Genomic DNA, 11,213 nt, shown 5'->3' with positions numbered 1-11,213 from the left:
CTTTAATGTCTCACGTCACTCAGTGGGAGGGCTGTGAGTCACACACAACACAGTTCAAGTAAATAACTCCAGGATGTGAGGCCATCTCGTCCAGCGAATAAAAGGGTGTTTGTTTATAACCTTAATACACACTTAGCTGCAATTTCCCTAGAGGTGGGAAAATATCTATCTGTCTGTGTATCTGCCTGTCTGTCTATTCCAATAATGTGTGTGTATTTTCAAGCATAACAAACCCTTTAGGATCCCGAGGACTGGTGGTGGCCAGGGAATACACTAGATTAGGTTTAGAAATTCTGTGACTCTTGGAATACAGGTTTAGTGCTCTGACAAAGAATAATGTGGCCAAAAAGGAATGGGAATTCCATTTCTATGTAAAATCTCAAAATTCAAATGGGGAGGTGGCCAGACTCCATCTTAGGTCTCTGTTATCCATGTTGCAGGCTAGGGAGAGAGACAGCCTACAGAGAAGCGTGGAAAACATATCCGTGTGTGTGTGTGTGTGTGTGTGTGTGTGTGTGTGTGTGTGTGTGTGTGTTGGGGGTGGGTACCTGGCCATGGTTTACAAAACAAAGAAACCAAAGAACCTGAATGTAAATCTGGAAATCAATGTCACCCTAAACAGGTGGAGGGAAAGAATCTTAACAATTAAAAGTGGAACGCCAACCCCATTTGTGAGCCCAGACTGTGAGCATCTAGGTTTCTTTAATTAAGGTCAAGGTGACGATGGCAACACCAGCTGGGGAGCATTTTGCCCAGAGATAAACATGTCCTTCTGTATTTCTGCCCGGCAGCAGGGAGGTGTGTGTTTGGAGCTAAATTAATTTGATTTCCATCACACCATGGCAACTTCTGTTCCCTCTCTCCTGCTGTCAGATGTCTTCGCTGGCTGGTTCCCTTTCCTTCACCCCCACACGTTTCATAACCAAGGGAGAAAGCACGGGTTGGCTTCAGGCAGAATTTAGAAACTGAATAACTAATTGGATTCTTCTGCATGGAGTGCTATTCTCTCTCTCTCTCTCTCTCTCTCTCTCTCTCTCTCTCTCTCTCTCCCTCCCTCCCTCCCTCCCTCCCTCCCTCCTTCCCTTCCTCCCTCCTTGAGGGAGAGAAGTTGTAAGCCCGAGCATAAGTATTTATTTTTATATCATGCTTAGTGGCACAAACTGCTTGACAGAACTTTTTCTTTGGTGCCAAACCTGTCAGCTCACCTTTCCTCTTCCCTTGTGTCGAATAATAACACCAACAAATGAAGTCAGAGCCCAGGTCCCCGGGAGGAACTTGCCTTTTCTGGTTCTGTGGCTGTCCCCCTGCGCCAGGCTTTGCAGGCTGGTCATACCTAACGACACCCAGCCTTGCCAGGGCAGCCGGGGTGCAAGCCTAGCCCACCGCCCCTCGCTCTTCCTGCTGCGGCTGGGCAGGATGAGGTTACGCCGGGGCCTCCTCTGTCGCAGGGAAGAAGGCGGGCCGCTAGGGAGTTGCCCCAGTTGGCAGTCTGGGCCCATGGGGAACGCTTCTCTGCAGGCGGCCGGGAGCTGAGAGTAGGACCCAGAGCGCAACCGGAGACCGGGGTCCCCGCCATGGCCACAACTAAGCCTCCCGGGCGTGGCTGTGGAGCCCTGCCCCGGTGGCTGCTCGGTGCTGCTCTGCTTCTGGGCCTGCGGCTCTGCATGGAGTTGCGCCACGCGGGCTCGGGACCCCCGAGCCGCCGCGATCCCCCGGGGCCACCCCGGACACACTTGCCGCCGGCGCCCGGCCCCCCTCGCGGAGCCAGAAGGAGGCAGGTGACCTACGTGCGCAGTGGGCGCCGAGCGCTGCCCCGGGGTGGCGGGAGCACGACGCCCCCAGAGCCGAGCTGCTGTGCCCAGCGCGGGCTTCCTCGCAGGAAGGTCAGTTGCAAATCGTGCAGGCATGGACCTTGGAGTTGAGCCTGCACCCAGATGGCGCTGCGGAGCCTTCTGCTCAGGCCGGTGGACTTCCCCACTGGGACCTCCAGACTCTTCTATTTCCTTTCCACTGAGCTCTCCCTGGAACTTTCTGTAGTCTCACTCAATGCCCTATAGAATGAAGTGGAATCGAGCAGGGTTCATCCAAATTCAACTAGTGTTTGCTGAGTTCCCACTGTGGCAGGCCTCTTTCTAGGAATGGAGCACCCAGCAACCACACCCATTTCAGTGAGGGAGAGGGCGCTGGAAGGGAAGGAGGCTTGCCTTGCCATTGTGCTTTTCCCACCCAGGCCTGGACAAAGCTGGATGGGTAGACACTATGAATGGCTCATCCACCAGTCCAGATGATGGTGAAGATCTGCCTTCCAGCAGCAACCCACCCCTCACCCCCCCACCAATCCCCGAGTCCCTACCCAGGGGTTGGAACTGGCACAGGGTGAGAAGCCAAACCCCCAGCACCACTTAGTGGGAAATAATTGGATCCTCCAGGACCAGAGCTGAGGTAGTCTTACATCGCTGGCTAGGCTCTTCTTTGCCTCGTTAACTTCCCGCGTCACACTTCATTGAGTAGGTCAGTTTAAACCTCTGTTGTAAAGCCTCACCTTCCCACCTTCTCTTGGGAACTCCACGGTATCTAGGAGTGAAAAGATTAGAAACTGGATATATGAGCTAGCCAGATCCTTCCGCCCATCACTCCTGCTTCCAACTGCAATGGCATCCTCCCGAGCAAAGCTGTCTGTGCTGCCTGGAGTCCGTTTTTTTTTTTTTTTTTTTTTTTTAATTTAATTTTTTAATTTTTTTTATGGCATCTGGCCACCCCCTCCCATCCTGCCCACGGGCTGCCCCCCTGCATTTATCACCCTACTCTTCCTTTGACTCCTCTACCTTCTTTTCAATTCTAACAATCCCCCCACTTTCAATGCTTTTCTTCCCCCACTTCTACACGCCCCACACTTAGCCTTCCTGCACGGCAGTTGCTTAACAGGAGAGTCTCTTATCTTCTGGGATAAACTCAGCTCTGTTTTCTGTCTGTGAGATGCGCCTCCTATATAAAGACTTAGCTAGTTTCTCTAAAAGAGCCACCTCCTTCTCACTCTGACCATGCAGTTCCCATGATACTGGGCTAAGCATTCAGAACTCTTGCCAAGGGCTTACACTGGATGCTGGGTCAAGTGCTGCCGGCACAAACTGAATTCAAAGTGGTTGGGACTCAGGAAAGGCATACAACTTGATTCAGGCCTTGAACCTACAAAGAAAGATCAAAAACAGAACAAAAGAGACATTTGAACTGAGACTTGATATTTTTTTTAAGAGTCTGGCCTCCTTTGTCCCTCTGTGGACGCCCTTGAACATTCTGTCTTTGATAATCTCCCCTTTCAGAGTAATTCTCCACAACTTTTGTTTCTGCTGTCGCCTGTTCAAGGAGACCTAAGGTTTTGTCTCCAAAGTTATTGGTATACCCTGCCTCGCAGTGTTAAGTTTTGGAATACATAGACTCAGAGGGTCACTGGGGGTGTCTGTGGGGAGTTCACCTCTATCCCCCTGTAGGAGGGGAACAGAGAGATCAATTTGAAAATGGCAGGCAGGTGGTAAATCCGGAGGTGACAAGAAGTGGTGGACACTGGGTATGTTTGAAAGTTACATAGAGAAGCAGCTATCTTTGCTTATCTTGGTTACCTGTTTATTGTTGGTAGATTACAGAAAGAGGTGCTGACTCCAGATAACTTTCAAATATCTTTTAGTGATTCAGTTGGTGATGTCAAGTAGACAGCCAGACATGTTGATCCGGGGCTTAGAGGCAATGTCCAGGCTGAAGTAGCAATTTGGGGCCACTGCTCTCAAATGGCACTAAAACTATGAGGTAGTATGAGGTCAACTGTGAGTGTGGCTCACAGGACAGGAGTCTGAGTCCTGGGGTTCAGTCTTTACAATTAAATGAAAAACAAAACGAAAGGAAAAGGTTTGCATAGTGTCCAGCATGTTATAAACACAATGTAACAACTTTTATTTTCTCTAAACTATCCCAAGTGTTCAGCCTTAGCTGTTCAGCAAGTATAAACGGTACAGAGTATTTACATTCCTTTGCCATATCAGCTCTTGCTCTGCGTGTTTCATCCTGCATCTTGTCAATCTTCTGCCCCCTTCCTACTTCAAACATTCAGGTCAAGGTTCTCTGAGAACCTACTCCTGTCTCCATGCCGATCTCTCTGCCATCTGTGATGGCAACGGACAGCAATGCCTTCTGTGTGTTTGAGTAGCTTTGTTCATGCGGAGACCTGAGAATCCATCTCAGATGGAATGTTTTGTCTGCATAAAGCATTCTCCATCGGGAGGGATTTCATTTCCCACGGTTACTGTGGTAAACTCCAGAGACACTAGCATTCGACAGATGGATACTGCTACATCTTGAGTTTCTCCTGGGTGACCCTAAATGTCTTTGGCTAAACTATATAAAAAGTAAAGCCTACCACTATTGTAAAAAATATTGTTATTAGTCTCTCATGGGAACATATGGGAACATTTTCCTTAGATTTTTCTCCATAGTTATTTACTTATTTTATATGAGATTTTTTAAATTATAAATTTATAATTTTATTATAAATTTACAAATATATTTTATATAAAAATACATAAAATTACAATTATAAAATTTACTTACTTTATAATAAACATTTTTATACTTACTATATGAGAATTTATATTTCATTTCACCAAGTTCCTAGGCAGGATTTTAGATTTGTTTCCCTTTGCCAGTTTTTCACAGCTGAGTTAAAATATACCTCAAAACTGGAAAGGCCAGTTTTTAATCTTTTTTCTGTCTTCTGAGAATGGAGTTTACATCTTACATCCTGGGATAAACCTTGGTCCTTTTGAGCCTTACAAGACAAGGTAGCGCACCATTAATAAATGAAAATAGAATTTGGAAGTTACTCATTAAACTTTTATTTATTTTACTTTATTATTTTATTTTAATTGCTCGAGAACACTGATTAACAGTTTCATAAGCTTCTCAGTTCCTTTGCCCTGGCTGGCTTCCACATTGGTACAGAAGAGCCCACTCCATCCTGTGGGCAGCTTTCTGGGTGATGGGACTTGGTGTGGAATATTAACCTGGATTGCAGAGTGTTTCTTGCCACCAAGCTTTTGTTGCAGGAGTGAGATGCACAAACATTCCGCAATTATAGTACCACCTTAATAAGAGGTTATGCTATTCTTAAAGGATACAATCTGGATACACACACACACACACACACACACACAGAGAGAGAGAGAGAGAGAGAGAGAGAGAGAGAGAGAGAGAGAGAGAGAGACAGACAGACAGAGACAGAGAGAGAGAGACAGAGAGAGAGAGAGAGAAAGAGAGAGACAGAGAGAGAGAGAAAGAAAGAGACAGAGACAGAGACAGAGACAGACACACAGACAGATGCACGCTCGAGTGTACACACACACACGGGGGGGGAAATAGTCGTGCAATTCTCTCTCTCTTCCCACAGCCCCCTTTTGCCAAGTTCTATAGAACTAGCTCTAAATATGAAGTCCTTCGTATAAAGAGTTCTAATCTTTGAGCACTGGGAGATGGAGATGGATGACAGATGGTAGGAAGCCTCTTCTGATTGTGACAATCCTGGAACCTATTCATTTCTGCACATTAGACTTTGAGCATCTCATCAGTGCTCAGAGTCCATAAACTTTGCAGAGTATGTACGTGTTGAAACATCCCTGATATCTGTCTTTACCCTGTTTCCTGCATGTGTCTGGGGTTTGCTATTGTTTTCTTTCTTAAATAGGCATTTATGGTTTCTATGGGTAAAGTTCTTTTGTGGGGGAGGCTTATTTACAGAGGGTTAGATGTAGTCTATGTGACGTAGGTTTCTAATGCATTCTTGGAATGCATGTGGTACCCCTTATAGGTCAGCAGTTCACCTACAAGGAAACAGCTTTTTAACCTCTAGGCCTTACTTGTTCTGGAGATACTTAACTCAGGACCAGGCTGCCAAGAGAAATGTCTTTTCAGAGCTATGTCACTTGACATTTAATATCCTGGCAAGAAAAGTGACTCTGAGTCACTGAGCTACAGAACCCAGCAATGTGCTGCTGACTTGTCTGGTATATTACAGATCCTTCAGAACAGTGTGCTGGCATGAGTGTCTGAGTGTGTGAATGCATGGATGTGTGTGTGTGTGTGTGTGTGTGTGTGTGTGCATGTGTGCCTGCATACACACATGTGCATGCATGAGTATGTATGCAGGTGTGAGTGTGTGTCTGCATACATACATGTGTGTGCATGGATGTGTGTGTACCAGTGTGTGCATGTGTGCATGTGTTTGTGTCTGTGTGTGTATGCATGTGTGTATATGTCTACATACATGCATATGTATGCTTATGTGCATGTGTTCATGTGTGTGCGCACGTGTGCCCACATACATACATGTGTGTGCACATGTGTGTTTGTCTGCATACATGCATGTGTGTGCACCAGCATGTGTGTATGCATGTTTCTGTCTGTGTGTGCATGCATGTATATGTGTGCCTGCATACATGCATATGTGTGCTTATGTGAGTGTGTGCATGTGTGCATGTGTGCATCTCTCTCTCTCTCTCTCTCTCTCTCTCTCTCTCTCTCTTTCTCTCTCTCTCTGTGTATGTATAGGGGAAACTATTTCCTTTTCTGGAAAACAAAATGGCAAAAATGGTCTGGCTTCTTGTCTTTGTCTTCCTCTTAGTTTTATAACTCTGTAGTTGTCATTGAGAAGATGGGAACTGGCATGTGTGCCCTTCAGGTCTACCCAATTGCCTTAAGACCTCTTATTGTTTTCAGACTCCTTGCAGGTAGGGTGGGTCCTTTGTGACACAGAGAGAAGACATAGTCCTGTGATTCGCTTCCTCTTCCCCTTTGCCAGGCTCTATAGAACTAGCTCTAAATAGGAAGTCCCCTTGCACATCAAGAGTTCTAATCTTTGAGCACTGGGAGGTGAGGACGGATGACAGATGGTGGGTAAGCACTGCCTCTTCTGATTGTGACAATCTTGGGACTCAGCAGTCAAGTCCAGCCCCTCGGGTGTGCATATGTGCCCATACTTCTGACGTCCAGGGAGCAGTGTGAGTCAGCTCTCTCCCACTTCCCACAGAAAGCCCAACATTTCCATTTGAAACAAAGTCAGTGGAGAGTAATTGAGCGAGCTCCAGTAGTCCGTGGGTGTGAAATAGCAGTTGCTTAGTTTCATTTCAAAAAGAGGGTTTTTATTACAATTTTGATGTGCCTTCAGTGGGGACCAGGGCTCTGCTTCTACCCAAACCCTACAGTTAATTTCTTGGAGTGTGTTCTGTGGGCAGAGGGCTGCTAATGGAGGCCTTATTGTTTCTCAACAACCAGTGGTAGGGATTTGGGGCCTTTGTGTATAATTTGTGCAGTTCATTTTCTCTAAAGAGAAAAATGACCTGCCAGTTTTCTTAGGTAGAATTGGATTTCCTTTTTCAGTCTGTGAAGAGAATCAGGGCCTCATAGTTACACTGCAGACTGGCAAGGGTAGAGAGCCCTTGTGTTTTTCCATCTGTACGATGATACCTTTGCAGGCCTTCTGCTTCTGAGAAGTTGGGCTCTTTGTTCTCTCACACACGGGAGGTAAAAGGAGCCTGCTTCATTTACCACGAGACGAGTCTCAGCACAGCAATCTGCCAATGGTGACAAGCGTCTTTTCAAACAGCACCTGGGTCCTCTGGATATGTCACAGTGGGCCCATTAGTGTCTTGTGGAGGTTTCTGATAAAGAAGGGTGGGAAAAATTTGCTCTTCAGTGAGCATTTTTATCCCAATCAAGTGACTGAAAGAAAATTGAGTTTTAGAAGCCTTACAATCAGGGGGCATGTGTAATTTAAGCTAATAGCAAACTATCCTGCTAGTTAACCCTGAAGGTAAACATAGCCAACGAATTTGAATCACATAGCATTTTTTTTTTCTAGTAGTGGGAATTGAACTCAGAGCTCATACGTGACAGGCAAGTGCTCCACTACTGAACCCTGCCTTTACTCTAATGTAAATGTCTTTAGACAAGATGTCCAGTGGGATCCAGCCCTATAGAGGAGTTCTGGTCGGTAACATTGCTGCTCTGGCAGGGGATCACATCCGTGTGTGAGGTCCAGCTGGAATGCAGACGTCCACACACCTGTAATCCTTCTGGCTGGAGTACAGACACACCCTTTTGTGTATACACTTTTGTGGCAAAATTCGTTTGTAGAAGAAAGCAGCCATGTTTGAAAGTAATGTCAGGTTGAGGGACAAAGTGACAAATCAGAGAAATATTTGGCGGAATGAGTCAGGACAGGATTTGCCTTCTCAGGAGACCAGCTTGGGGGCGGGGGTGGGGGTGGGGGTGGGGAATGCTATTTAAAAGCAACACAGGGAGAGTCAGTTGGGAGTCAATTCAGTGAAGTTGAGTTCATTCTTGAGTTCAGTGTATTTCAGTGCAGCTCAGAAGAGGCAGTTGAAGCCAGAGAATGAGAAGAAGCCAGAAGATTAGAACAAATTATCAGAGTTAGTTTAAGACCAAGCAGAGCAATTCAGTGAGAAGCTGAGAGAAGCCAGATTGACTCTGTCAGCTGGAGAGAAGTTTTGCCTTAACTTGCCTCTTGGCATTTTGTTCCAGGAGTGAGAAAGTCATGGATACAAATGAATTACATGGGGCCAGAAGTGGACACTGGAAAGGTGCTTGTAAAGAAATGTATTTCCTCAGTGTAGCACTGTTTTGGGTTTTACAACAACAACAATAACAGCTACAAAACACCCAGTTTTGCTCCTTAAATAAAAAAAAATTGCACTCTTGCCTGACTTAAAACAAAGAGAAGAATTAAAGAAGTCTGTTGGGGAAAGCTGGTGATTTTTCACTGAGCTGGCAGAAGACTTCAATCGCTTCCTTTTGGAGGAGGGGGCTGTTTAGAAAACTCCAGTTTTCGGAGTCCACTGTCCTCACTCCTGAAGGGCTGCCAGAAGGTGGCTCTCCTTGCTCTGCTCTGGGACTATCTCTCTAAAGTCCACTTTGAATTGGCCAACTCCGACCCCTTGCTCTAAACACAGCCCAGGGCCAGCTCCTGTTTGGAAGGTCATTCTTAGAGTCAGAGAAACTGTCACTAAGTCATTCGCTCTAAACAGCTAAGTCCTTGCCACTCCCTAACTGTTTAGACTTATTTTTGCTGTTCTTCCTTAGACTTTTGTTTTATCATATAGTATATTATTTTTATTGACTTATTTTGGAAATCTTGGACCTGGGACCTAGAAATAGGTTATTGCTTTTGTCTTGCTTTGCTTTGACTGACCACAGACCCTCTCTATATGTGAGTCGTTATAGTAACGTATGTGTCTAGCTATCTTTTATAATGGTGTAGGCATTGTTTGTCCTCATGGAGACCAGAGGTTGATAGTAGATGTCTTGCTTTATTGCTTTGCCTTTTTAAAAATAAATATTTGTTTATTTTTACTTCCTGTGTATTCGTGTTCTGCCCACACATATGCACCACGCGCAGGCCTGGTGTGAGAGGAAGCAGACAAATACATTGGATCCCCTGGAGCTGGAGTTACAGGCAGGTGTGTGCTGCTGGGTTGTGGGTGCCGGGAATTGAACCAGGGTCCTCCAGAAGAGCAGCAAGTGCTTGTAGACACCGAGCCATCTCTCTATCCCTGTTCCCCAACCTCAATTTTGAGACAGTGTTTCTCATTAAACCTGGTGTTCACCTATTGGCTGGACTGGCTGTCCAGCAAACTTCTGGATCCTCCTATCTCTGGCTTCCTATGCTGGAATTATACCTATGTGATACTCAGGTTTTTTTTACATGAGCCATCCCCCACCCCCTATCTATCACAATCCTATACCCAGGTTGTATTTGGCAGGAAGTTGGCATCCGGTGCACACTCAGGTGCATACACAGGGTCCCTCTGTTGGGTTTCATTCATCTGTCTATGCCTCCATCTCTTCTTTTCTCTCTCCCTTCATTTTTCTTTAATTTTTTTTCAAAACATTCTTTGGTAGGACTTATAGAAAAGTAAATAGGAATAGTTGGCTATCATCTCAACTTAGGTTCTCAAACCCAAATTAGAGTCTTATGATATTTGATTTTTTTTTTCAGTTAGTACAGTTACTTTTCAAAAAAACATCCAAGTTATTGCTTAGTATGCCTGCATCTTTGCAGCCTCCTTTCTAACAGGTGAGTTTAAGATTCCTTATTGCCGGGCGGTGGTGGTGCATGCCTTTAATCCCAGCACTTGGGAGGCAGAGGCAGGCGGATTTCTGAGTTCGAGGCCAGCCTGATCTACCAAGTGAGTTCCAGGACAGCCAAGGCTACACAGAGAAACCCTGCCTCGAAAAACCAAAAAAAAAAAAAAAAAAAAAAAAAAAAAAAAAAAAAAAAAAAAAAAAAAAAAAAAAAGATTCCTTATTGTAAGTCACTTCTGGATCACCTGGGACTTGGGTTGTGTATGACGAACCTAATTGAAACTTGTGAAACCAGAGAATGGAATAGTCTGGCAAGACAAAGAAGAAATACAGAAGCTGGGAAGTCTCCAGAAAATCAAGCAGGTGCTAAAGTGAGCCTGAACACTTCAGCTATCTGATTGATCCCACGTCACAATGCAGTGGATACCGACTGGTAGTGTCGGCTGCACCCTTCCCTCTTCTTCCTGGGTTTGCAGAACTATCTACTTTTCTAAGAAAACATTTTTTTCTATTTTTTCTTGCACCTGATGTGCCTTCGAGGGACCTGAACATCATCCCTCAGACACTCCTGCAAGGGAGATTGGATTGTGCTTTCAGATGTAAAGAAGCAGAGGGCAGGAGGACCACAGCACAGCTGAGGCCAGGAGTCTTGTGATGGGAAAGCGGGAGGTCCATGGTGTCTGTACCCAGTGGTGAGGCAGTGCAGTCTCTACTAGTGTGTCTGAAGGCGGTGTCTGTGAGCCAATACATCTTTAATCAATTCCCTTTCTGCTTAACTAGCTAGAGTGATTTCTGTTGTTTACAACGGAGAACCTCGACAGAACAGTAAATCAGAGCTGGTACTTTGGAGGATGGCGACTGTAACTTTCCCTTTTCAGTTTTGCCTGAGTCTATTTAATTCAGGTTTGGAGACATAATGATCAGGCTGAGGGATCTCTCCCTGACAAGATGATAATATTTAGTTTCAGACACTAAATTATACAGATCTGCTAACTCATCTCTAGAGACATCAAGCCATGTTTCAGAGTGCCATTTGCCTGGGGTCTCAGGAAGCAGGGAACCACATGATA

At 45.5% G+C, this 11,213-nt stretch overlaps 1 protein-coding gene across 2 annotated transcripts in view; it reads left to right on the top strand.

Moving 5' to 3' along the window:
- Nucleotides 1-1,075: 1,075 nt before the first annotated feature.
- The window catches only part of Mettl24 (methyltransferase like 24), a 108,862-nt gene continuing 98,724 nt past the window's right edge, over nucleotides 1,076-11,213 (top strand). For both annotated transcript variants that reach the window (XM_034524916.2, XM_034524915.2), the window contains exon 1: nucleotides 1,076-1,883. In XM_034524916.2, coding sequence (XP_034380807.1) covers nucleotides 1,575-1,883 — 309 coding nt within the window. In that variant the 5' untranslated portion in view covers nucleotides 1,076-1,574. The remainder of the gene's footprint in view (nucleotides 1,884-11,213) is intronic.

This window comes from Arvicanthis niloticus, chromosome 20, assembly GCF_011762505.2.
Source record: "Arvicanthis niloticus isolate mArvNil1 chromosome 20, mArvNil1.pat.X, whole genome shotgun sequence".
NCBI classification, from domain to species: Eukaryota; Metazoa; Chordata; class Mammalia; order Rodentia; family Muridae; genus Arvicanthis; species Arvicanthis niloticus.
The sequence above is the reverse complement of the archived record's forward strand: the minus strand, read 5'-3'. Positions and strand labels throughout refer to the sequence as shown.